General features: G+C 48.0%; 1 protein-coding gene and 2 long non-coding RNA genes across 5 annotated transcripts in view; all 3 read right to left on the reverse strand.

The window, feature by feature from the left end:
• Positions 1-1,425: 1,425 nt before the first annotated feature.
• LOC308465224 overlaps positions 1,426-27,378 on the reverse strand; it is a 192,006-nt gene continuing 166,053 nt past the window's right edge. Inside the window, exon 2 of the long non-coding RNA XR_013980369.1 lies at positions 1,426-2,983. This is a non-coding gene — a long non-coding RNA (uncharacterized lncRNA). The remainder of the gene's footprint in view (positions 2,984-27,378) is intronic.
• Positions 1,810-26,509, reverse strand: LOC308464915 (5'-3' exonuclease PLD3-like). Of its 3 annotated transcripts, none has more exons than XM_080984602.1 (13): positions 26,193-26,509; positions 20,860-21,063; positions 19,430-19,624; positions 18,410-18,676; positions 16,659-16,843; positions 15,446-15,629; positions 12,587-12,701; positions 9,760-9,887; positions 8,403-8,603; positions 7,393-7,532; positions 6,302-6,467; positions 5,103-5,202; positions 1,810-4,057 (listed from the first exon to the last, which is right to left on the reverse strand). In XM_080984602.1, the coding sequence occupies exons 1-13, from the start codon at positions 26,280-26,282 to the stop codon at positions 3,867-3,869; spliced, it is 2,166 nt and encodes a 721-aa protein (XP_080840728.1). In that variant the 5' UTR covers positions 26,283-26,509; the 3' UTR covers positions 1,810-3,866. The 3 variants fall into 3 exon arrangements, with proteins under 3 accessions (XP_080840728.1, XP_080840729.1, XP_080840730.1); XM_080984603.1 differs by having other exon boundaries at positions 19,430-19,507; positions 26,193-26,501; XM_080984604.1 differs by lacking the exon at positions 19,430-19,624 and having other exon boundaries at positions 26,193-26,499.
• On the reverse strand, positions 12,708-15,438 carry LOC308465209. The gene is made up of 3 exons (XR_013980354.1): positions 15,115-15,438; positions 13,680-14,992; positions 12,708-12,845 (listed from the first exon to the last, which is right to left on the reverse strand). It is a non-coding gene; the product is annotated as an uncharacterized lncRNA (long non-coding RNA).

A 27,378-nucleotide genomic window follows, 5' to 3' on the forward strand; every position in this document is an offset into this window, starting at 1 on the left:
CGGGCTATGGCTCAGCGACAGAGCACCTGCTTTTCATGCAGAGGGTCCCAGGTTCAAATCCTGCCATCTCTAGGTAGGGCTAGGAGAGATTCCTTGTCTGAAACCCTGGAAGGCTGCTGCCAGTTAGTGCTTGTAACACTGAACACCTAGATGGACCAGTCATCTGACTCAGCAGCGTCCTATGTAATTTCCTTGTGCTTTGAGGGAGGCTCTCTGCACGTCACCAGAAGCTGTGTATTCAAGGTTTTTTTTAAAATGGATTGCTTTTAACTTGCAGGAAACACTGAGCAACAAATTGGTTTTAGCAGCTGCTTTTACTCACTTTTTATTTTGTGTGTGTGCTTTTATTTGTCATAGAATTGTAGAATCGGAAAGGACCATGAGGGTCATATAATCCAACCGCTTGCAATGAAATAATATTTTGCCCAACATGGGGCAAAACCCTGAGATTTAGAGTGTCTTGCTCTACTGACTAAGCTATATCATCATACTGTTGTTTTCATATTATCGCTGTTCATTATTACATCTATATTCTGCTTTTCCTCCACGAAGCTCAAGACAGCATAGATGCTTTCCTCCTTTCCCTGTTCTATCCTCACAACCCTGTGAGGTAGTTTAAACTCAGAGATTATTACCATCTGGAAGTACTCTTTTCTCCATATGTCTGAAACTCCCCAAATGCCCATGAGATACCTCCTGTATTAATAATAATAATAATAATAATAATACAATTTATTACCCACCCTTCATCATACCATCCCAGGACAGGTCAGAACAATTTAAAACAAAATGTTAAACACAGTTTAAAACAAACTGCAATCCTACAAGAATAGGGTGGGTCTTAGCAATATACATCTCAACTGGCGAAAGACCAAAGCACTTCCTTCAAATTCCTCCTCAAAACCCACCTTTTCTATGAAGCTTTGGCACAATCCCCTAAACTCCCCGTGCCCTGTTGTTATACCACCTTCTGTCAGCAAATCAGAATGTCTAGCCTCCTTGCAAATGCATCAGGATGAATGTTCAATAAACAGGTCACTGCATACATTTGTATCCTGCCCTTCCTCCCAAAGGAGTCCGGGGCAGCAGGTACAGTATCAGAAACTCTGGTCCTCCAGATGTTGCTAGACTACAACTCCCATCATCTCTGGCCATTGGCCATGCTTGCTGGGGCTGATGGGAGCTGTAGTTCAGCAATGCTTGGAGGGCCCAAATGTTCTCCACACCCAGCGTACTGCTTCCCTATTTATTCCTGCCTCCACTTCCGTCCCTTACCTCTGCCTCACATTTTATACTGTAAGCTCCCCAGGGCAGAGACCTGCCTTCTTGTACTCCATAAAGAACCAGAAGCATGGCTTGCACTCTTTAGATTATATTGAGAATTTAAAAACTGGTTGGGTGTGCAGTCAATGAAAAGACACAAACAAAATTTGACTTCTTTATTAAAAACACTTGTAATATCAAAAATAAATTCTGCTAAGAATGCAACTCCAGCCCCAACCCAACCCAAGCCCAAGCATTTCCCTATCCCCAAAGAGGGTGAACTGTCTCACTCACTGCTTAAAGCTCATATACGTTTAGGCTGCAATTCCACAGCAATTTTCATGGGAGTTCTATTGAACTCAGTGGGACTTCTGAGTAGACATACACAAGATTGCAGCTTAAGGCACATAACTCCCCAACTCAAACATGCTCCCTGAGTTAATTTCCCCCCAAAATAAACCTACCTGAGGACCCTTTCCCTGTCATACTGATTTCTAATTTCCAGCTGATTTCCCTGCATCATCATTTATTTCCAGCTGATACCTGATCTCCAGCTGATATCTGACTTCTGGCTGATTTACCCATTTTCTAATTTTTAGTTGATTTCCCTGCATCGATTCCCTGCTGATCATCTTCCCTTATAGGGGATATACAATGTAAAAAAAGCAACATCATCACCCCTTTAGCAAACCTGTACATAGCTGCAAAGATATATCTTTGAAAGATGCACACACATACATATACACACAGCCATGCCCCTAGAATAAAAACACCTGCAGGAAGGCAGCGAATCTTCTTACTTGAGTCCCAGCAGCCCCCTCCCTTCAGAGCTTATCTACACCCATTTCAAATGCTCCAGTACATTCCAGGGTACTCTCACACCGCTTTAACAGGTATGCCTCCCGCAAAGAATCTTGGGAAGTGTAGTTCATAAAGTGTTCTAAGAGCTGATAAGCGAAACCTAATAAACCACAATTTCCAGGATTCTGTGGGGGAAGCCATGACTAAGAGAATGCTTTAAGACCAGGCATAGGCAAACTCAGCCCTCCAGATGTTTTGGGACTACAACTCCCATCATCCCTAGCTAACAGGACCAGTGGTCAGGGATGATGGGGATTGTAGTCCCAAAAACATCTGGAGGGCCGAGTTTGCCTACGCCTGCTTTAGACGGAGGGTACAGATGTGACCTTGTTCGGGTCAAGCAGCAAGGAGAGAGCGAGGCAGAAGGCAGCGCCATTCTCTGCCAACTGGGCAACTGGAAAACTTTGGCAAGCTAGCAAGCAAATGAAAAGAAATACTGGAATGTAAACATCCGTCTCTGTAAAGCCAGGCTGGTGGGGCAGCATTTACACATTGCCTTCTTGGGGCCACGGGCCAATGGTGAATGGGGGGGGCTGTAAAAAACGTGGTTGGAGAGACAGATGTGGCTCTTAGCTTTGTCCACAGCGGTGGCTGGTGCCCATTGGGACTGGGGAGGTGGAAGGCAAAGGAGCCCAACAGTGAAGCCAGAACTAATGTCACAGCTTGAACCCACCAATCCAGTTTAGTCATATCCTCGTCTTCCTCCCTGCTGAGTTTTACAACACTGAGGCTACACAGGAGGAAGATGATAGGCAGGCCCGTTCCCTGGACTGGCCGTAAGTAAGAAGGCAGGCAGGAAGGTGAGGGCAAGTTGAGGTTGCCCCATTTGCCGTAATGAGCCAGCCTCTGATATTCGTAGCTAGGCTGTGTTCCAGGCACATGCCTCTCCATATACCACCCAGGCCAGCAAGACGCATTATCACCGTGGAGCCGCAATTCCTGGGGGAAAGGCCTGAGAGTAGGGCCAGGGAGGGATGCCACCTGGGAAGCGGATGTCCAGAGGGTCACATTTGGCCCCCAGGACCAAGGCCCCCCCCACTCCTCCTGTAAAGCAAGGGTGGCCAACTGGTGGCCCTCCAGGTTTTGCTGGACTCCAACTCCCATCGGCGCGGCCAATGGTCAGGGATGATGGGTGGTGAAGTCCATCAACATGGGAGGTGGGCAGCTGCAGGCTCCCCCATCCTTGGTGTAAACAGGGAGCTGGGAGGCGGCTACAACCCCCTTTCTGCCCTACTCCTCTCACCCCGAGTTCACATTTCTGCTGTTAGCTGCAGCTCGTCCCACCCTAGTGGGGAAGTGAGAAACCTGTCGAGATGCTGCTGGACTCCAACTCCCATCATCCCTTGCAGTGAGTTGGGTGTGCTGAGGCTGATGGGAGTTAAGCAACATATGGAAGGCCGCAGGTTCCCTAGGCATGCGCTAGAGCGCTCCAGCTCTGGTGGCCAAGCAGCTGTAGCTGTTCCTCACTTGCACCAACTGAATGAGCGGCTGCTTAGGAGTTTCAGAAGCAGCTGCTCTGGGTCGGACGGATGACCCAAAGAGTCCAGCTTCCTTTCCCCCCACCCCCAACAACGCCTGCTGGCCAGATTCCTCCGGGACGCAAGCGCAGGAGCAGGGGCACCAAGGAAAGAGCTTCTAAACGGCAGGATGTTGAAAGGAGTGCTTCCAGGTCAAGGGGTCAGAGCGAGGCTGAGCCCTGAACCTGTTTCCAGGCAGGGAGTGGAATGGTCCACCCTCTGCCGTCACTTCCTCGAACATTCCCAGTGTTTGCTGAGTGGCTGAACGTAGGGAGAGTCCCAGTCCCGGATAAACACTTTCTCCAGCTGCTGGCGCAGGGTTTGTCCCGGGGTTCCTGCAGAGGCCTCGCTCTGGTTGACGACCAGACCCACGCCTGCAGTGCGGGTGAAGTAATCTTCAGACCAGTTGGAGGTACCTGGCAAAGAGGGAAACACACACAAATGCACAGCAGATTAGGGACTTCCTGGGCGCTTGGGTGGCTGAAAAATCCAAAGGGGAGGAATCAGGCTAGGAGGTGGCTTTGGGGACATTCATGGGCTGGGTCAAGTTGCCTTTGGCTGATTGACATCCAGTGTCCTTTTAAAATGTATTAGGGGGGGTGGGATTATTCGGTTGTTTGTGTTTTTATTATGTATTTTGTGATTTTATATTGTGATTTTATCACAATATAAGAGACCTGCAGGTATAGGGTGGTATACAAATTTAATAAACAACAATAATGGTAATGATTGGAGACCCTCGGGAAGAAGAAACTAATAAATCTAATTCATAATAACAGTGGACATTGGGGTCCACAGATCTGAACTTCTACAGCCTTGAGGTACAGCAACAGTTTGCCACCAAAGGCACCTTTAAACTCTCTGACAAGGAAGTGGACCTTCTAAAACTGCCCCTTTGACTTCCTCCTACTCAGGGAAGCAGAGAAGGGCAAGGATGGGGGTCCAGAGAGGCAGAACAGCAGAGCAAGGCGAGCAACCCGGTCTATGCCACAGAAGGAGGATCAAACTTCACATTATGCCAAACGCATCTTTGCTTTCATGGCACTAAGGTGAGATACTCCAGCCCCTCCCTGCCCTGCCCCCAAAGCAAAATAGATACAGTGGCACCTCGGTTCTTGAACGTAATCCTTTCCGGAAGACCGTTTTGAGTTCCGAAACATTTGAAAACCAAGGTGCAAAGGGCGGTCTGCAAATTTGATTGAGAAAATTGAGAAACACGCAGCAGAAGTCATTCAACTTCCGAGGCATGTTCGAAAATGGAAGCATTCATTTCCGGATTTTTGCTGTTCGATTTCTGAAACGTTTGTCAACAGAGACGTCTGAAAACCGAGGGACCACTGTACTAGCTTAGAATCATCACAGCTGGAAGGGACTTCAAAGGACATCTAAGCGGAAGCCCTGGCCGCCCCATCACGGAACTGTTAGGGCCAGAGCCATAAAACGCAGACAAGGTCTACTTACCAATGTAGGCGATTCTGTCGGTCACCATGTACTTGTTGTGATTGACGTGCGCATAAGGGATCGGTGGCTGCTCTCCCTCCGAGGGAACGACAAAGAGTTTCTGAAAGGAGAAAAAAGTTGCCTACTGCTACCACTAATGGGAGATGCCTCCTCTGGTTCTGCACCCCACTAGGAGCCAGAGGTAAGGCCTGTTCACTTCTTTGCAAACTGGCCTAATTGGGTAGGTCCTGTTTGGTGCATTGAGCCTTCTGAGCCTCTGGATGCTGCTGAACTACTACGCCCATCAGTTCCAGCAAACAAGGCCAATTTGCCAGGAATGATGGGAGTTGTAGTTCAGCAGCATCCGGAGGGCCAAAGGTTCCTCACACCTAGTGCAGAGGTTAGAGCATTGGGCTAAGCCCAAGAGCATGGGTAGGCAAACTAAGGCCCAGGGGCCGGATCCAGCCCAATCACCTTCTAAATCCGGCCCATGGACGGTCCGGGAATCAGCGTATTTTTACATGAGTAGAGTGTGTGCTTTTATTTAAAATGCATCTCTGGGTTATTTGTGGGGCATAGGAATTCATTCATCCCCCCCCCAAAAAAAATAGTCTGGCCCCCCACAAGGTCTGAGGGACAGTGGACCGGCCCCCTGCTGAAAAAGTTTGCTGACCCCTGCCTTAGAGGCTTGAGTTCAAACCTTCACTTCCCAAGTTCTACGTTCCTATAATTCTGGCACTCCAGATTCTGAAGGTATTCCTGCAGCTTCCTGAACCTGACTAACACCGTTAAGAGAGTGGAGCCCATTGCGGTGTAGTGGTTAGAACAGAATTTCCACAAACTTGGGGCTCCAGCTGTTGCTGGACTACAACTCCCATCATCTCTAGCTAGCAGGACCAGTGGTCAAGGATGATGGGAACTGTAGTCCAAAAACAGCTGGAAACCCAGCTGTTTGGCAAGCTCTGGGTTAGAGCTTCGGACTAGGACCTAACCCAGGGCTCCTCCAGGCAACCTTTTTATTCTCACAGCGGCCGACCAGATGCCTGCAGGAAGCCCACAAGCAAGATCTGAGCCCAACAGCCACTCTCGCCTCCTGCAGTTCCCAGTCACTGTCATTTGCAAGCTTGCCGGCTCTGACAGTGGAGGAAGCACCTAAGGGCGCCAAACAGCTTGCATCCAAGCAGGCCTGTCTGCTTGTTCTCTCTAGTTCCCAGACTCACCACTTCAATGGGGCAATGCAGAGGTTCGTAGCTGAGGACTCTGAGCGAATCCAGGAAGACGAACATGGCGGGATGCGAGTGTTTCCAGCAGCTGATGAGGAGACGCACCTTCACCCGCCTTTCGCAGGCCGCAGTGCGCAGAGCGTCATCAATGACCGGCCAGAACCTGGGAGTGCCAAGCCAAGCGCAACAGCATTATTATATAGGGAACGGGGAGTCCTTTAGTCCCTGGAAACCCAAAGCTGGTGGTGGCCCTACAAAGCAGCTAAGGCTGCATACGCACCATACATTGAAAGCCCATGATTCCCCCCCCCCCAAGAATTCATTGTAAACTATAGTTTACCCCACAGAGAGCTACAATTCCCAGCACCCTTAACAATCTACAGTTCCCAGGATTCTTGGGGACAGAGAATGGGCTTTAGATGTATGATGTGTGAACACAGTCCTAATGGGCCATTTTCCATTAACATCTGAATTCCAGAGCAGATATATGCCACTCTAAGGCTTAATAATAATAATAATAATAATAATAATAATTTATTTATACCCCGCCCATCTGGCTGGGTTTCCCCAGCCACTCTGGACAGCTTCCAACAAAATACAAAAATACAATAAGCTTGTGTCCAGGGCAAGTTCCACTCAGGGTAGACCCATTGAAGGGAATAGGCATGACAAACTTTAGCTTTAGGAAAACAGGAAAATGCCTTATAAGGGGTCAGACCAAACTGGTCCATCTAGCTCAGTATTGTCTACACTGACTGGTAGCAGCTCTGTAGGTTCTCAGGCCAGGGATGCTCCCAGCCTGCCTGGAGATATTATCAACTGGATAGCTCATTTCATTACAGAATGGCGCTGATAATGCCAATGATGCAGGTTCGATCCCCATATAGGGCAGCTGCATATTCCTGCATTCCAGAGGGTTGGACTAGATGATCCTCAGGGTCCCTTCCAAGTTGACAGTTCTATGAATCTGTGGCATTCTGCATTAAAAGCAGGTGCTCCACCGCTGAGCTGTGGCCCCTTCCCCTTTTGCCTTTATCACTTATTAGGTTCAGGTTTTTATGTGCCTTTTCGGTCCCTTTTCGCCCTACCTCTTTGGTTTGCAGAATGTGCACTGGGGCTCATAGTCCATCACAGCAATGTAGACAAAGTCTTCAGCATCCTCGATGGTGCTCAAAATGGCGGTGAGATCAGAGGTTCTGCCTGAGGAGCAGAGGGCCGGTGGAGAGCTCTGGAACCACAAAATCAGAGAGCTTTGAAGGGGGCAGAAGAGGAGGAGAGGGCAAATCAAGGCGGCTGAGTTTAGTTTCGGAAAAATCAAGTAAGGGACAGCAGAACCTGGCAGAAGTGTTAAAATGATACGTGGTGTGAAGAAAATGGATAGGGAGTTGTTCTTGTAATACTCTCACCTGGTGGTGTGGTGTAATGGTTAGAGTTGTCCGACTAGGACCCGGGAGACTTGGGTTCAAATCTAACCCTCAGCCATGAAGCTCACTGGATTAACTTGGGCCAGTCAGCCCCTCTTGGCCTAACTTTACCTCACAGGGAAATTGTGAGAATAAAACCATGCATGCTGCCTCGGGCTCCTTGGTGGAGAGGTGTATAAATGCAATAATATAAGTAATTCTAACCTCTGACTTAACTGTAAAAAGAGGCAGTTGGAGAGGGAAGGTATGGAAGTAATTGGCTTGTGTGGAAGACCAGGAAATTTTGCTTGAGGGAAAAAGCCACCTGGAGGTTTGTGTTAGTTGCAGAGGCTCTCAAGTCTACAGAAACTGCCAACCGCCACCTCTGAGGGCCCTGTATGTAGGTCAGTTTTAATAATAAACCCAGTTCAAGTTCATCCTGTCTCTGAAGGCTCCAAGGCTAACGCTACTAGGAAGTTTCAAAGCATTTGGGGATAACTGGTGGCAGAAAAAGAGGAAAGAAATAGAGACACCGCTACTTTGTGGGTGTAGGCCAGTGAAGCTGAGGGTCCTGGGATTCCCAATAGGCTGGAATGTAGCCTACCGTGCAAAGGGAAGAGCCACATCTGTCATCCACCCAGTGTGGAAATCCAGCCCGTGGGCCGAAAAATATTCCCCACCCCGACCCAACTTACAGAAAGATACAGCTGACCGCCGGTGTCATTCAGCTGCAGCTTCAGGGGATGAGTCAGGCCAGACTTGGCAGCCAGGTCTGCCGGCCACTTGGGCGGGATGGAGGCCCCGTCTTTCCCCAGGATGCGATATATGGCAAAGATTCGGTGTAGGTCCCTAGCTAGGCAGCTGCAGTTGTACAGCACGGCGCCCAGCTCTTTAACCTGTAAGATAGAAGGAACCAGGTGAGCAGGACCTTAGGAGATTTGTCTGTCTGTCTAGGCTAAGCCCCAAGGTATGGGGAGACTTGGGCTTAAGGACAAAACACAGCCCCTCCGCCTGGCCCTCAGGGTACACCCCTCACCGGCCCCACATTGCACCTTGAACATGTTTTATTTTCTCAAGTTGCATCGACCTACACCTGTTTGACAAAAATGCTCTATGAACTGTAGAGCCAGCATCAGCCCTAGAAATCAGGTGGGGCTCTTCGCAGAAACCTGCCCTCTTTAAATCGCTCCCTTTGTGGACTGATGCTCTGAGAAGTCCCAAGCAGCTGAATCCAGCGGCCATTTTAATTACCCACCATGCCCCTGGTGCAGTATTGCTCTGGGGCATTGTAGCAATTTAAAATGTTAATCATCGTTGTTATATTCCAATGATTTATGTACTATATGACACCGCAGTCTCTCAAATTAACAAACAATACAACAAAGAACCTGTTAAACTTAACCATAAAGCAGGCACCTTCACTGTGCCCTTTTTGGCACTTGCTAAAATATATTTTCGTTTAGGCAAGCCTATCCAGACAGTTAGAATGTTAATTTTCATTTTCTAACTGTTTCTAATTGTTATTATTAGCTGTTTTGTACTGACAATTTTATTCTTTTCTTATTTTTGTTAATGGCTTTGTGGTTTTATTATAATAGAGTGGTACAGTATATAAATTTGTGAAATTGATACAATAAAAAATAAAATCAGAATACATATTTCTAATACCTGCGGAGAGGTGTTTTTTTAAAAAAGTCTTCTCACCAAGCGCCTGAAGTTCAACAGGGAGAAAGGACCTGCCTGATCTCAGCCAGGAGAGAGTTGCACAGAATTGGGTCCATGGCTCCCGGGGGTCTTGAAGCACCCCCAGCATTGCTCAAGAACTGTTGATGGCTTCTGCCACTGCTAGCAAGAAAGCCAGCCTGCCCCCCCCAGGTCCGATGGGCAAAAGCATGGGCCCAACAGAGTGCCTGACCCTGACAATTGTTTTGTGGGTTGTGAGAGTCTCCACCCCATTGACAATCCCCAGAGCACATCCTCAGATGCTTCCAATGCGCAGCCGTCCCCTGCCCATGCTCTTGAACCTGTTCCACCCACGACGCCCAGAGGTACCTGAGTGAGGGAGCGCCAGTCCATGTTGGCGCTGCCCACAAAGATGTGCTTCCGATCCACCACCCATAGCTTGGTGTGCAAGATGCCTCCTGTCAGGTTCTTCATGTCCACGTACCTCACATCTGCACCTGCGGGAGGAAGGGGCAAGGATTTAACACCGACCCGCCTTCTGTTTCCCCATTGGAATGATCCTAATGATGTTAAGAGGCCATTGTGTCATCATTGCTTATATGGTGTGTCACATGCATTCAGCTTTTTGTAATCCTTACGACAGCCCTGCGAGGTTGCATTACTGAAACATAGGAATGGTGCATTACACTGTATCATGACAGTGGTCCATCTAACTCAGCAGTGTGTACACCAGGCGTCAGCAAGGTTTACTGGCCATGGGCCAGATCACTCCCATGGAGATTGTCCGTGGGCTGGACTGGCGCAGTGCAACGCCAGAAATCGCTTCTGCGCATGTCCAGACTCTGAAAATCGCACCAGCGTGGACGTGATTTCCAGCACCGCTTGGCAGATGTTGTAAACAAAAACTGCCCTTTTCCCTTATAGGGTATCCAAGAGCCCATATAGAGTCCTTACATAGGTTCCCTATTGGTAGGAGAGAATAACAGAGGCCAACCAGAGAATATTGAGAAGCAAAGCAGCTAGTAAGCTTGATCTTTATTGATCTGTTGCAACAGGGTGCTCCCCTCACCCGCAGGAGAGGAGGAGGAGCCCAGAAAAATGGCGTGCAAGGCCTTATAAAGACTTTTGAAATTGCCACCCTGTAGATCAAGACCACCCCCAGAAACATCATACATACATCACAGAAGGGGTGTAACCTAAGACCACCCCTCAGATACATCACACCTACATCACAGAAAAGGCGGTCTAAACAGAAATTTGAATGTTGTTTTTCTCCTGTCCTTGTTTATCTCCTGTCTGGCAGGTTACTTGATTGGATTGCCTGGGGAGCCCGCCAATCTTTTGTAATGATAAATACTTAGTTCCTGGGCCAGGTCACAGGCTCACACCCTATTCAAACACAGACATACCCTTAAGACAGGATTTGTGAAGGAAAAGACAATGGGGAGGCTTTTCCATTTTCCTTTGACCTTGCAGAGAAAACATTTGTTCAGTTTGGGACAGTTTTTAAATCAAAATGGTTCCAGGTCGGTCTTCCTGTGCTAATCTGTGTATGTGCTTGGTTGATACAGTTATGAACATTTAACATATATCTAAGACCTCAAAATTCCTATCACAGCAGGTCCCTGCACCGTGCTGCGCTGGTTTAGCGCAGTGCATGGGGGACTTGCTGAGCGGGTGGCTTGGTTCAGGGGCGGTTCGTGGGCTGGTAAAATGGTCTTCGTGGGCCGCTTCTGGCCCATGGGCCTCACGTTGCCGACCCCTGGTGTACACTGACCAACTTACTGGGATTTCAGGCAGGGAGACTCTCCCAGTCACCTCCATACCTGGGGAAGCTGAGGATTGAACCTAGGACCTTCTGCATGCAAAGCAGATGCTCTACCACTGAGCCTTTGGAATGATCTCCCCCTGGATTTGCCTCTGTCCCCTTCATTGCAACCCCAGTGTTACTCCCATACTGGAAATACTGAAGATGAGGGAGAATGGCTCATTTAAGTCTATGCAGCCTGATGGCAGAAGTGAGATTCGAACGAAGGACTTTTACTTGTAGCTCAGTCCCTGTGCTACTCCAGTTACCAAAAGCAAACCCACTGAGCCGATGCCATTACAGACCACATGCATCCATATTCTATGTATATTCTGCCACCAAGGGCAGAACTCAGTGTTCATAATTCAACAAGCTTCTAGCCTTCACGCTTGTGAATACAGATTCTCTCCCTTTCAGATTTAGCAGAGTGTTAAAATACAGGCCCCAGCAGCTTCCTGTGTTCAGGAAATCACCTGGGAGATCAACCATTAACCAAAGACAATGGGAAGGCAGTGCTTTTTTCTGGGGGTACTCAAGGATATGAAGTATCAGCACCCCCCCCCCCGAAGAAAAGCATTGGGGAAGATAATGTGCTATCAGGAAGGCCAGAGAGAGAGGGGACTCTGCCAGATGGCCCTCCGGAGGGACCCTTCTTACAGCTCTGAATATATACACGTACACACCTAACTCCAACATAAAACATATTCAAAGTACAGTAAGCCCACAATTTACATGGGGGTTCTGGGGATTGCACCGAAAGCCAAAATCGCATATACAGTGGTACCTCGGGTTAAGTACTTAATTCGTTCCAGAGGTCCATTCTTAACCTGAAACTGTTCTTAACCTGAAGCACCACTTTAGCTAATGGGGCCTCCCGCTGCCGCCGCACCGCTGGAGCAAAATTTCTGTTCTCATCCTGAAACAAAGTTCTTAACCTGAGGTAATATTTCTGGGTTAGCGGAGTCTGTAACCTGAAGCATCTGTAACCTGAAGCGTATGTAACCTGAGGTACCACTGCCGTAAAAACACACTTGGTTCAATAGTGGGTGGGATTGCCAAAATCTTTTCTCCTGGATGCCTGTCTGCCTTATTTTTAATTATTATCATTATCATTATTATTTTGGTCAAGAGCATAAAGCTGAATGTGCACAAGTTCAATGAGCAGAAGTTGCGGGCTTACTGTACATTCTCCCCCTCAAAGAATTCTGGGCACTCTACTTTACTCCTCACAAGAGTTACAATCCCTATTGACCCTTGCCCAGAATTCTTTGAGGGAATGAGTGTGCTTTAATGGTATAATAATGCATACAACAGCCTTAGCTGGCTAACAGTTGAATGTTGAAAGGTTTCCAAGCAGTACAAAAAAGCCTGCTCTACGTGACACCTTACCATGGCGGGCCAATTCATCTGTGTCGTACTGGGAAAACTGGGGTCTGTTCACAGCGATGCTGAGCTTCACCCCGCGAGAAGGCAAGGACCGCAGAGACTCAAACACCGCCTTGCCCTGCAAGAACGACAAGCACAACGCTTACTACAGTATTGCTATGCATGGAACCTAGAGATGCTCACATCTCCATCTCAAATAGATTTGCGGGTTCATTTCTATGTGCGTGAAGAAAAAGGGAATTAATTTGGGGGGCAGAGATACCTGCAATCAGTGGCGTAGCGTGGGGGGTGCCAGGGGTGCCGGCCGCACCGGGCGCAACTTCTGGGGGGGCGCGCTCGCTGCCTCCGGAATCGCCCAGAGCCCCATGGCAGCGGCTCTCAGCGCTCGCTGCAGAAGGCACGCCAGGCAGCCCCTCCTCACCGACGGGCAGCGTTCGCCTGCGGGGCTCGGCCAGCGCGCAGGGCTGGCCGCATGGAGTTGCCGGGGAGCCGCCGCCGCCTGCCATGCCGCCCTGGCTGCTTCAGCCGCGTCCGACAGCCGGCTCGAGGCTCCTTCCGGCCAGGTCTCCCGATGGGGTGCTGCGGGCGGAGGCTTCGGCACCAAGCGCCACGCCGCCCACCCGCCCCGACGGGGCCCGCCCACCCGCGCCGGAGGCTGGCCAACCCACTGGCCCCAGAGGCGCCCCCTCCCCGCGCCAGAAAGAAGCCGCGTCAGGGCTAGCCGGGCCGGGGAGGGAGACCGAGAAGGCTGCGCCGCAACGCCCAAAGACGCGCGTCTTGGCGCAAAGGGGCCCACGGCACCCAGACGCGGAAGGGACCCTCTCCCCCTGACCCGCCACTGAACTGCAATTCCCAGCTCCCTTGGCAAATCCCAGTGCCCAATCCCCATGCTTTATTTGAGGCAGGGGTCCTTTAATTGCAAAAACAACACCACGGAGGGCAGTAGTCACTACGAAATTTGCCCCAGAGTAGAGCCGTCAGTATTAATGACCATGGTTAGGGGTTAGGGGGCGCAAATTACTTGCCTTGCCCCGGGTTAGGGGGCGCAAATTACTTGCCTTGCCCCGGGTGCTGACTACCCACGCTACGCCGCTGCCTGCAATTTATTTAATTAAGGAAAGTCAGTAAAAGGATGGTATTAAACACTCATGACAAAGTTGTATGTGCATTTCGTGCTCAAATCAAAGTTGAAAGAGCAGAAGGAAGTAAATCTTCAGGTAAACTTAAAGGATTTGGCTCTGCTAGGAAATAGCATCTGCAGAACCAGATAGATTTTCTGCAGTCATTACACGCCAAGAATTCCTTTTACAGCGTTTCAATGTTTTAAGGGGAAAATTTATTCTGCAGCACTGCTTTGCTCGGCTTGCACAGCTGTTTTTGCAGGATGTTCTTGAATGAACAGCAAGCTGTCAAAGGGAAACCTTTGCGACCTCTGCTGGTTAACAGTTACGCAGCACCTAACAGGTAAGTGGGCGGGTTTATGCAGATTGCACACCAATGGCCATCAAGCAACCGGGCAGACGGCTGAGAAATTGACAAGATCGAAAGAATGATCTAGTTTTGGGGTTAAATTGTCCATGAAGAGGCTGCTGAGTTGGAAAACAGGTAGAAATGTTGTCAGAGTGTATTTTGTGGAATTGGAAATGGTGCTGATTCTGATGGGGTGGTGAGAGCTTTGCGGCGCCAAGTACCCACCATCACCTCAAAAGCCATCGGAAAAGGAGACCCGCTTAATTTTTGCTCAATTTGGTATCGCTTCTCGGCCTTTTGGCTAAGATCAAGTGTAGTATCTGTTCTTATCAGTTTAATATCTGATATGTCCTCTATTTGAGGACTATATATTAAATGGATTTTTGGAGCTGGGAGATGGAATAGGGGCTTGCTCCATCCACTCCATGCATTGACCTGGTATTGCAGTACCTCCAGGAACGGTGCACCTCCCTTTGGGGGGAATATTGCTGGTGCAAAAAATAGATGAAAACTTTCACTTCCCTACAATGTTATGTCTTGAAACAATGGGATTGTATACTCCCACCACAGACCCCCTACATGATGGCCCGCGCTCTGTATGTCTCTGCTTCCCAAAAGATTGCACAGCTGTCTATTGCAGCAGTCCTGGCTATAAGATCTGCAGGTGAATGGTGAAGGGAAGCTCAGAGACCAGGGGCTGCTGCCCAGAGGACTCCCAAGGAGAGAGAGAGGAGAGGAGGCTGAGGGAACTGTTCACAGGGGAGGGTGTTCAAAAAAAAGGATGAGAGGCTGCCAGCTCTGCAGGCAAGGGGTGACATAACTGGGCTCCTGAGACCCACAGGGGTGTCAAGAAATAATGTAGTTGGTCAAGGGAACCGTGGTCTCAAAAAAAGGTTGAAAACTTCTGCCCTACCTAATTTAGTAAAGATGCATAATTTTCTCTGTAAAGATTGTATGCATCCTTGCATTGTTCTACCTCTCAAGCACTAGCTGCCCAGGACTAACACATGAGGAATAAATTGGATTCACCTTGCTTTTAAAGGCATATCCAGCTAATTCACACAAACTGCATTACACGAACACACAGCTCTCCAAATTTTGCGATGCAGTTTTCCAATCAAGTAATACGTGCAAAAAATAATGTTCTGGGGTAAAGGGTGCATAACAATGCACCTATAAGAGAAAATAACATACAAAATGCATTCTATTGGGAGAAACTGATTTGCAAAAATGTGTGCGTTAGGCAAAACTGCATACAGTAAAATGCTGGTTGATTTTCACGTGGCTTTTTTTAAAAAAATGCAAACAGATGTGGAAATGTACAGGACTAAAGCTTGGAAAAAGGAGAAACAGAAAAACTGGAACAGAGATTGTCCCATCCTAGTGACTGACCTGTTTCGAAGAGGGATCCTTCACATGAACATCGGAGTCTCGTAGGGTGAAGTAGAAAGCTGCTATCTCCACACTGCTGTTGGCGCCATCCAAGAGGTCCATCCAAGCCTGGTAGATGCTTGGGTGGTGAGGAGTCAGTGTTTCGTAATCCAAAGTGGATGGGATGCTCTCCACCAACACCAGGCTAAAGCCAGGAAGAAGAGAGGGGAGCAGGTGAAGGCTAAAGAAATGCTGTGGTGCTGTTTTCTGCGTTGGACAGGTTGGCAACCCCATGGATTCTGGTTTCTTTTCAGAATCTCTTCCATCTCACATCCCGTGCTATGGTGAGAGGGGTGCGGCCTGAGAAAAGTGCCAAGGGCCAGACCAAGAGGCTTGGAGGGTGAGGCTCTGCCCTGGTTCCCCCCAACCTTGGACTACAACACCCCCAGCTGAAAGCCCTTTTTTCCTTTTTTCAGTGTTTCCTTTTTAAATATAGTTTTATTGATTTCTAATACATAACAATTAAGGGACGCGGGTGGCGCTGTGGGTTAAACCACAGAGCCTAGGACTTGCCGATCAGAAGGTCGGCGGTTCGAATCCCCGTGACAGGGTGAGCTCCCGTTGCTTGGTCCCTGCTCCTGCCAACCTAGCAGTTCAAAAGCACGTCAAAGTGCAAGTAGATAAATAGGTACCGCTCCGGCGGGAAGGTAAACAGCGTTTCTGTGCACTGCTCTGGTTTGCCAGAAGCGGCTTAGTCATGCTGGCCACATGACCCGGAAGCTGTACGCCGGCTCCCTTGGCCAATAAAGCGAGATGAGCGCCGCAACCCCAGAGTCGGCCACGACTGGACCTAATGGTCAGGGGTCCCTTTACCTTTACCACATAACAATTACAAAAGAGAGAAAGAGAATGATACAAAAACAACCTGCCCTGCTCCTCTCTCCAGGACAGATCAATCTAGTTAAGTTTGTCATAGTCCAGCCTGTGATTTCGGTAGTTGCTGTTCTTCAGGATTATCAGTAAAGTGTTTTATAAAAGGCTGTCATATTTCAACAAAATTTTCTACAACATTTGTGTTATGTAGTGTGTGGAATCTCTTTGTTAATTGTTCTGCAGTGTGTTTTTAATGCTGTACGCCGCACCCTGGGATCTTCTGATAATAGGCGGTACCTAAATTGAATTAATAATAAAAATAATAGCTGGTAGCCCTTACATGCGCATGCCCCTTACTTGCCTGCACTGACTACTGCACTCCTCCACCGCATTCCACAGTTTTGGGAAGCTGCTCCATCTCCATGCTTCGTATCCCACCAGCCCCAGGAAGGAGCCGGGGTTTCCGTGTTCCCATGCGAACCAGCAAACAAAGCCCAGGATAAGCAAGAAGAGAAGGAAACAGAGAACAGACCGATATGGGAGACGCTGAGAAGACAAAAGGGGTTGAGAGGAAGAAGGACATTATTTAGTACCATCTCCAGACTAAGCCCAATGTACATTTTGCTCTAGGAGGCTTAGTTTGGTCAGAATCGAGTATACACTTTTGGAGTTAACACTAAATAAATTACTTTTGGTAAATGAGCCGCCATAGCTGCTGGAGGGCCGTGAAAATTTGTGTCCTGGGCTTTTTAGACCCGTCTACCTATGCACTATCTGAAACCAAAGGGCACATGGGTTGCCGGATGTGAAATAAATATATTGGCATTTTTTCCAGCTCTCCTACCCCACTATCAGCGTTTCAGACAGGGAATGTCTTCCTGCCCATCTGCCTGGGTTTCCCTGCCCATCAAATATTAAAAACTTTCCTAAATAGGGCTGCCTTCAGATGTCTTCTAAAAGTTGTTTAGTTGTTTATTACCTTGACATCTGATGGAAGGGCGTTCCACAGGGAGGGTGCCACTACTGAGAAGGCCCTCTGCCTGGTTAGCTGTAGCTTCACTTCTCGCAGTGAGGGAACCGCCAGAAGGCCCTCAGAGCTAGACTTCAGTGTCCAGGCTGAACAAAGGGGGTGGAGGTGCTCCTTCAGATATACTGGGCTGAGGCTCCACCACTGAGTCATTTATGCACCTTCATAGAATGAGCATTCATTCTGATTTGTTTGCGGAGAGGTTTGATAGTGTGTCAAAGTAAACGTAATCCTACACATTTCCACTATTGCTTTCCTTGTCGCCAAAAGTCAGATCTTTTGAGGAAGTGGGTTTGTTGCACAAGCGCTCCAAAACAACTAGAATTGCACAGCCAGAATTTGCCGATAGGTGACTGAATTTCACTCAAAAATAGTGAGTCTGGGGGTGTCCTCTGTCACCCCACTGAGAAAGCAACTATCTCATACATTTCAAACTCTGTGTGTTTTTGCCTCGATGTTAATTTTTTTATTTAACCGGATTTATATACCGCTTAATCAGCAAGAAACCTTAAGTGGTTGGCACAAAACAATATGAAATATTTAGAAGAAAATATCAACACAATCACACTTTAAAAAGTAGTAGACTTAAAATTTACCAAAATATAGATAAAACCCATAAGTTTCAAAACAAATGTGTGTAACAGTTTCTGGCAACCTTGCAATTATCAGCTGTGGGAGCCTGCGACTGTTCTGCACATTTTTAGATTTTGCTAAAGACTGCTTTGTAGATGTTTCTAAACCTGTTTCAGTTTTACCATATTTTTAATTGCATTGCCTCACCATTGTGGCAGTTCTTGCCCTGCCTTTGTGTGGAACGACAGGCTTGTCTTTGTGCGGAATGTTTAGACGTGCCCAAACAACAATAAAAAGTTTTAAGCAAGCACCAAAAACAGTACAACGAAGATGCTTGCCAATCAGCAGGGAGTTCCAGAGACTAAGCGCTGCCACACTAAAAGGATTGTTTCCTTGCCAGGGTAGAATAAACATTACGTGGCACTTGTGAAAGTACCTGTTCCGCAGATTAAAGCAGTTTAGTGAGAATATATGGGGTATGTTGGAGCATGCTTTGGGATTCTCTAATATACCTTGGCCCACTTTTGGGGGGCTCCTGCCTGTGACTTCGAGGAGTCGGCCTTCTTCATGGTTGGCGCCTTGGACCTGGCAGTGATTCCTGTCCTGCTCTGCTGCCCAAGGGCAAACGTCTCGTTTTCCACCCTGCCTTGTGAGCTGGCCGTTGTCCTCCTCTCCATCTGGGGCCTGGCCTTGGTGCTTCGCGGCTGAGAGGTCTCCAGAACCTGCAGCCGGGCCCTCTTGTCTTTCACCACTTCCCACTCGATGTTTGGTTGAGGCAGCTGGCAAGAGAGGAAAAAGCTCATGTTGTGAAAATCGTATCTCGGCTTCACGTGCCGAGATCCGAATGAGTCTTTTGATCACATACACGCTGTCCCTCTGAGCAAGCAAGCTACCAAACAAGGAAGTCTTCCATTTTTCAGACCAAGGGCCGATTTCATATCTAAGTAACTTTCCAGAGGCCACATGGCAGTGGTAGGTGGGGCCAGAAGAAGAAGTGGGTGGGGCTACAAATGTAAATATTAACTCCACGGCATGGAGAGAGGGTATGTGTGGCTGGGGAGAGTTCCAAGGGCCTGAAAGGGGCCTGGAGGGCCGCATCCAGTCCCGAGGTTCTCCACTCAACCTGTAGTTTCACATTTCATCCAAATGGGAAAACAAAAAGTAACATCCTGGAAACAAGCCAGGATATTAGGCCATGGTTGTAAGCTGGTTTAACATTCTTTCCCCCCCGGTTCGGACAAAATTGGAAACACAGTTAAATGGAAGAGTTTCTGGTTTGCTTGCTCCTGTGGTACAAGATGCTGACAGTCCTCTGTCCAGTCCTCCAGGTATGGCTGGGAGAGATTCCCTGCCTGAAATCCTGGACAGCTGCTGCCAATCAGTGCAGACGATACTGAGCTAAATGGATCGATGGTCTCAGTATAAGGCAGCTTCCAATGTCCCTACTGGGATATGGAGGAAGTTGGCAGCCATTTCCTCAGATGGCTCTGCTTAAAAAAGAACCCCTGTTCTTGTTACACATCCCTTGTTACCTCCTTTGCCCCATTTTGGGGTGGGGAAGGCTCCTCTTCCTGTGGCACATCCAGTCTCCTCAGCCTTACAAAGGGGGACTGAAAAGGAAAATGGAGGGATGTCTTTTTATGTTCAGTGAGCCCAGTTGTGGCAGCCATCTTGGTTGTCGTTGTCCTCTTACTATTAATGGACTCTGCCTGTGAACCAAATCCTGACTGACAGAAGAAACAAGGCAGCTCACCTTCCGAACGGTACTTTCCCCATTTATTTATTTATTTATTTATTTATTTATTTATTTATTTGAGCAGTGAATGCCCCCACCCCACCCTGGACTCCAGCTCCCATCATCTCTGACTGTTGGCAATGCTGGCTGAGGCTGATGGGAGCTGAAGTCCCACAACAGCTTGAGGGTCTGACAAAGACTTCCTGTATCCCTGCGCCTATTATTCTAACCCTTTCAACACTCCCTGTTTCACATTGTCACCTGACTCAGCAATCTTGCGCCTCCTTACATAGAAGTAAGTCACGCCGGATTCAAGGAAGGCCGCATCCACGCCACACATTTAATTCACATGACTTTCCCCAAAGACTCCTGGGGACTGTAGTCCATCCCTCAAAGAGCTACAATGCCCAATTGCCTTTAACAAACCACATTTGCCAAGATTATTTGGGGGAAGCAATGTGCTACAAATAAATGATGCGCCTGTGTGACCTAGGTCAGTTTTGGCGCATGGCCCTCGGAACGTTGCCTAGAAAGGAAAGCGGCCCTTGGACCGGAAAATTTTCCCCACTTGTGCAATAGATAAGTAAGTATATCTCCCTATGGTACAGTTAGTTTGGTCCTGAATTTGGAGAGGACAGAGAAGGGTTTGGATTGTACACCCCCAACCCTAAGAGTGACCCTATCTGTGTTGCACAGCTATGGCCAAAGTCCATAGCTGTCAACTTACAGATTTGAAAATAAGGGACTAGCAGCCTCGAAAATAAGGGATCAGCAGCCAAAATAAAGGATTTTAGTCAACCAGCAGCCAAACAAAGCCTCAAGCGGTGGTTCCCACAGCGCAGCAACCCGGCAAAGGGGATGCAGCAAGGAAAACCACCGTCACCTCTCTGCTGGGAAGCGCTGAGCAAAAGCGAGTCCCCAGGCAACGAGGCCAATTTGATCAGCACAAGGCATGCAAGCTCCACCCCCCAGTCGTTCTTAGACTCCTTATTGGGTAAGCAACGCAGCCAAGAACACAGTTGGAGCCTCCCTCCTCCCTGGCCGGCAGGCAGGGAGGGAGGGAGGGAGGGGAGCTGCTTCCTTTGAAACCCGGGAAATTTAAGGGACATCATCAATAAGGGACAGCAGCGGGACACAGCGCTGGGATAAGGGACTTTCCCGCCAAATAAGGGATGGTTGACAGCTATGCCAAAGTCCAGCTGCCTCAACTAGCTGAAAGAGACTCACCAAGGTAGTGTCTCTTTCCAACACGGTTTGCCCGCTGTCTTCATGAGCTTCTGCTTCTTCCGACGATTGCGAAGGACCTCTGGGGGGACTGGGCGATGGGTCCTTGGCTGGCTCGGCCTGCTTCCTGTGAGCTCTGATGCTCTCCCTGGGCGAAAGGATGTCAGTGACATGACTTCCTCTGAAGCTTTGCGGTTCCCTTGAAACCTGCGTTTGAGAAACAGGGCAGAGTCGTGTTGATTGGCAGCTGGTGCCTTATAGTATATTGGGGCACTTCCTCTTAGCAGTGGGTTTTTGTTTTGTTATTGTACAGAAAGAGGGTTGATGAGGACTGCGTATGCACTATACACCTAACGCACTTTTAAAGCACATCCTCTCCCCCCCCAACAATCCTGGGAATAATCCTGGTGCCTTCTGAAATTAAAAAACATGTTTCAAGGAGCCATCAGAACTGATCACCCTTGATGTTTTTAATCAGAGAAAAACCATTGTCGACATTTACTAAAGGGTGGAAACCCCTTATAGACTTTTTGCGTGAATAAGAAAATGGACATGACACAGTGTTCAAACGGCTTGGCTCCCAAACAAATCGGCTCCCAAACGCCGCAAACCCGGAAGTAAGTGTTCCGGTTTGCAAATGTTTTTCAGAAGCCGAACGTCCGACATGGCTTCCGCTTGAGCGCAGGAAGCTCCCGCAGCCAATCAGAAGCCGCGCCTTGGCTTTCGAACGGTTTCGGGAGTCAAACGGATTAAGTTTGAGAACCAAGGTATCACTGTATCTGGGTTTGGGGACTGAAGGTAATACAGTGGTACCTCAGGTTAAGTACTTAATTTGTTCTGGAGGTCCGTTCTTAACCTGAATCTGTTCTTAATCTGAAGCACCACTTTAGCTAATGGGGCCTCCTGCTGCCGCCGCGCCACCGGAGCACAATTTCTGTTCATCCTGAAGCAAAGTTCTTAACCTGAAGCACTATTTCTGGGTTAGCGGAGTCTGTAACCTGAAGCGTATGTAACCTGAGGTACCACTGTAATAGTTTATAGAAAGTGGATTTGTTGGGTGTTATCTGGGAGTGGCTGTGTTGAATAATTTTCTACATATAGCTGACAGATGAGGAATTGGAATTTTTTCTTTCTTACTTTTTTTTATCCTTGATGAAAAGCTCTCTGATATTAACCTTCAAATTATTTTTCAAACTTTAATAAAATCTATTTAAAAAATAAGGGAAAAGAACCGATCACCCTGTCATCATCCAAAAGCGACTTGAGGGAGTATTGGTGCTCTGACGGATTGTGCGAGAGAAAGCACACGTGTGTGCAAAGGCTCCGACCAAAGGGGTGCCTTCCGCAACCGTTACTTGCAATTAGCGCAAGGCAGCTCCCCTGGGAGTTTCCTCTTGCTGCACAGATGTTTTTACAGTCACAAAGAGATAGGAGCTCTCTGCCCGCCTCCTCTGCCCGCCACTCACACAGAAAACTTCCTGCCCTTTGAAAGGAGCCTGCGCTGCAAGAGCTGCCTTTGCCCAAGTCAGGCCTCTGAGTGATCTAACCCCAGCATTGCTGTCAAGGCTGCCATCTGGCTTTCTGGTTTCTCAGCTGGAGAGTCTTTCACAGCCCAGCAGCCTGTGATCTTTTTGAAGAAGAAGAAGAAGAAGAAGAAGAAGAGGAGGAGGAGGAGGAGGAGGAGTTTGGATTTGATATCCTGCTTTATCACTACCCTAAGGAGTCTCAAAGTGGCTAACAATCTCCTTTCCCTTCCTCCCCCACAACAAACACTCTGTGGGGTGAGTGGGGCTGAGAGACTTCAAAGAAGTGTGACTAGCCCAAGGTCACCCAGCAGCTGCATGTGGAGGAGCGGAGACACGAACCCGGTTCACCACATTACGAGTCTCTTAACCACTACACCACACTGGCTCTCTGAAGAGAGAGGTGCCACGAATTGCAACTTTAATCTCCTGCATGCTCTGCCACTGCCTCCCTATTGGACCAGCCACCAGGGATGAGTAAACCTGCAGCCATTCAAAAGTTACTGGACTCCAGCTCCCACAGCCAGTATGGCCAGTGCCCGTTCCAGTTTGTGGGGGCAGGATGGGCTTTGGGCATGATGCCCTTAGTGTACCCAACTTCTCTGAGATCTCCCCTTCTCCTCCTCACTGAGACACCAAAGCCCACTTGTCTCCATGGGTGAATGCATGGTCAATGAAGGGTGCTGCTGTAAACTTTCATTTGTGTCATTCCTTGCAAGCTCAGGGGCTTCAGAAGACATCTGAAGGCAGCCCTGTATAGGGAAGTTTAATGTTTACTGCTTTATTATGTTTATGTATATGCTGGAAGCTGCCCAGTGTGGCTGGGGCAACACAGACAGATGGGTAGGGTACAAATAAAGTCGTCATCGTCGTCATCATCCAAGAGTTCCTTTTAAACTGGAGGTGCCAAGAGGTGAAGCAGGAACCTTCTACAGAGCAAAGTCTGTGCTCTGCTCCCCTTCCAAAAGTGGTGTTCAAAATCCAGCTATCGATTCAAGATTCACTCCTCCATCAAATATGAAGTTTAAAGGCCAGTTTAGGGAACCTGTGGCCTTCCAGATGCTGCCAGGCTCCGGGTTCCATCATTCCCAGCCAATGGTCATATGCTGGCTGATGGGACTTGTAGTCCAACAACCTGTGGAGGGCCAGATATTTCCCATTCCTGGTTCAAGCATTTGACACGTTAGTGTGGCACAGAGGCAATTTCCTTCAGCACCAGAGGGAGGGAGGCAGACCCCTCAGGAATGTTTCAGGCCCCTTTCCCGAATTATCAGCTTTTTAAGATGATCTAAGGGGAAATTTTGTTCCTGTCCTGCAAGTATTCTGGCCAAAGAGAGCAAATACTCTGAAACCACTTAGGAACCTGCCTGTTAATTAGATATAGAGATACAGATATACATATAGATATATTTTTAAAAATTAAGATTTACTTTAATTAAAATGTATCAATTGACTATAAAGGCCATGAAATGAGGCACATCAGACATCTTACATTGACACTTTTGCTGTTTCACCTTGGCTTAGAATCATACACAGACATATACTGAAAATATCATTTTAAGTCCAGCAATTTTTTGCTGCTGGGGATGGTTGCTCACCTGTTCAATCAACTCACATCACACCAAATGATACATATTTATGCATGATTTCAGCTTTTACTGTGGTGGTTGTCTTTTAGTTTTGATTTAACCATCTTGGCAAAGTCACCTTGAGACTTTTGGTATAATGCAACCAAGTAATGCTACTAACAACAGCAATAGGATTCCCTATTGCTGTGGGCTGACAAAATCCATCAGCATTATTGCCAGTTCTGGGACGGAGTCGGGAGAAACATTGTCAATTGCACCCAGATATCTGAATTTTGCTTCATTAACAATCTGCAATAATAGTTGCTTTGCTGGTAACTAGAAATCAGGAGAAGTACAGTGGTACCTCGGGTTACATACACTTCAGGTTACAGACTCCACTAACCCAGAAATAGTACCTTGGGTTAAGAACTTTGCTTCAGGATGAAAACAGAAATTGTGCTCCGGCGGCGCAGCGGCAGCAGGAGGCCCCATTAGCTAAAGTGGTGCTTCAGATTAAGAACAGTTTCAGGTTAAGAACGGACCTCCGGAACAAATTAGGTACTTAACCCGAGGTACCACTGTATTGTTCTAGCCCGGGGATTCCCAAATTGTGTCTGTGAGTCATCTGTGAGCTTTGTTTAGGTGCTTTGTGGTAGGTCTGTGGATTAGTGGTTGAAGATCAGAAACAGCACATCCATCAGATTAAGCATTCATATTGATTTTTGATTGTATTTTTATTGCTTAATGTAAGGACATAAGAAGAGCATGCTGGGTCAAGGCAATGGCTCATCTGGTCCAGCACCCTGTTCTCACAGCGGCCAGGCCTATCCTTGTTGGAAACCCACAAGCATGGCATGAGTGAAAGAGCAACTCTTCCCACTTGTGATTGCCAGCAACTGGTATTCACAGTCATAGAGCTGCAAGAGACCCCAAGGGTCATCTAGTCCAACCCCCTGCAATGCAGGAATCTCAGCTAAAGCATCCCTGACAGATGGCCATCCAACCTCTGCATAAAAACCTCCAAGGAAGGAGAGTCCACAATCTCTCATGGAAGTCAGTTCCACGGTCGAACAGCTCGTACGGTCAGAACATTCTTCCTGATGTTTAATCGGAATCTCCTTTCTTGTAAGTTGAAGCCATTGGTTTGGGTCCTACCCTCCAGAGCAGGAGAAAACAAGCTTGCTCCACCTTCCATGTGGCAGCCCTTTAGATATTTGAAGAGGGCTATTCAGAGGCATACTACCTCTGAGAAGGGAGGTACAGCGTCTTTCGTTATATTGTGTTTTACTGCATTGCAATTTGCATTCTGTGCTGTTGAAACAGTAATACAGTCGTACCTTGGAAGTCAAACGGAATCCATTTCACAAGTCGGTTCAACTTCCAAAACGTTCAGAAACCAAAGCTCCTGCAGGCAATCAGAAGCAGCAGAAGCCGCGCTGGACATTCAGCTTCCAAAAATCTTTCAAAAACCGGAGCACTCATGTCCGACTCAGGGGTTGCGCGCTCATCTCGCTCTATAGGCCGAGGGAGCCGGCGTTTGTCCACAGGCAGCTTCCAGGTCATGTGGCCAGCATGACTAAGCCGCTTCTGGCGAACCAGAGCAGCGCACGGAAACACCGTTTACCTTCCCGCTGGAGCGGTACCTATTTATCTACTTGCACTCTGACATGCTTTCGAACTGCTAGGTGAGCCAAGGTACGACTGTACAATTAAATACAATATGTAAGAAATAAAAGCAGCAACAAGAATACAGTTAGAAATTATGCAGCGTTTAGCACAGGCATAGGCAAACTCGGCCCTCCAGATGTTTTTGAGACTACAATTCCCATCATCCCTGACCACTGGTCCTGTTAGCTAGGGATGATGGGAGTTGTAGTCCCAAACATCTGGAGGGCTGAGTTTGCCTATGCCTGGTCTAGCACAGCACCGCACAACTGCTACAGCAGGCAGAAAAAAAAATAATTCAGTGGTGCGCCGAGACCCTCAGCAATTTTCAAGTGGTGCAAGAAGTGGTGGAAATTAGGGAACCACTATTTTAGATTTCTTCACTGTTGGAAAGGCAGGTTGTTCCCACTGAGGAGCTGTCCAGCTGGTACAGGAAGCAGCTTGGTGCTCGGACTGATTGGTCCATCTAACTGCCTAACTCTGGCAGCGCAAGGGTCTTCCCCAGCCCTGGAACCTAACTCCCTTTCAATGGATATGCTGGGATCTGAGCATGCATCCTGCAAACTTTTCCACGCCTCACCTGTTCTCCAACTCTGTCCGGTTGCAAGCGACTTGACCTTCTCACCGGGGTGTCCCTGGACCTGCCCGATGTGGGTTCTTTCCTCCTCATGTCGTGTCAGGTCGGAGAAGGAAGGGATCTTCAGCGGGTAGGAAAGATCTCCCACCACCAGCAGCCCCCTCCGAAGATTTCCACTGCCGGGCGCCCTGTTCGAAAGCGCAAGCGATCTGTCAGGAAGGCTCTGACTCACAGAGACGTTAACAATTCAAAAAGAAACCCACTGGATGGATTTGAAATGACAGGAGGCGGCAATTGGCTGGCGGGTTGTTTACATATACAGGCTTCGCTTCTGACAGCTGACTCCTAGTGGCCGCTGTGGAAAGGAGAGAAAGAGGAACATCAGCCGGTGCAACAGCAGGAAGGCGAGCAGTCAAAGACACAAAAACAAAGCAGAAGACATTGTTGTATCTGTTTTTCCAGCCTAGGCGAAGGATGTTTGATTGGCCTTCTAAGCCTGCTGGTGCCACCAGGTGTAGGGCTTTGGCAAAGATGTTCGGGGCAGAGCTAGCTTATCATGGATTACCATGCTTTGAAGTGAATTAATACAGTGGTACCTCGGGTTAAGTACCTAATTCGTTCCGGAGGTCCGTACTTAACCTGAAACTGTTCTTAACCTGAAGCACCACTTTAGCTAATGGGGCCTCCTGCTGCCGCCGCACCGCCGGAGCACAATTTCTGTTCTCATCCTGAAGCAAAGTTCTTAACCTGAAGCACTATTTCTGGGTTAGCAGAGTCTGAAACCTGAAGCGTATGTAACCTGAAGAGTATGTAACCCGAGGTACCACTGTACACACAGTGAAGGATCATCCATTAGGGAAAATGAGACGCTGCCCCAACAGCCTCTGTCTGCCCTAAGCCAGCACTTACCCATGCCACTCACTCCTCCATCCCTCTAACAGTGGAGGCAGAACATATCCATCTATTTTCACATCTATGAGTCTACCTACACCTGATTTCAGAGGTTTTTGAACACTGTTAATTTTTTGCATTTCCCTTCTTTCATCATTTGTTGCTAGCTATCTACAGTAAGGCTATTGAATGGTTTAAAGTAGAAAAGCAGGATATAAATATGCCTAATATATTAAATAATGTTACATATAATCATAAATATTATATATTCTAAATATTTTAAATGCAATTGATCTAT

Source organism: Podarcis pityusensis, assembly GCF_964106645.2.
Source record: "Podarcis pityusensis genome assembly, chromosome: 16".
Taxonomy (NCBI): Eukaryota; Metazoa; Chordata; class Lepidosauria; order Squamata; family Lacertidae; genus Podarcis; species Podarcis pityusensis.

Excerpts from the sequence above, each read along its gene's own strand:
- LOC308464915 (XM_080984602.1), bottom strand. The coding sequence starts at position 26,282 with ATGAGGAGGAAAGAACCCACATCGGGCAGGTCCAGGGACACCCCGGTG. Across the intron at positions 9,888-12,586 it reads AGATGAATTGGCCCGCCATG|GTGCAGATGTGAGGTACGTG; the intron begins GTAAGGTGTCAC and ends TTCCTCCCGCAG. Across the intron at positions 6,468-7,392 it reads ACATTCTGCAAACCAAAGAG|GTTCTGGCCGGTCATTGATG; the intron begins GTAGGGCGAAAA and ends TGGCACTCCCAG.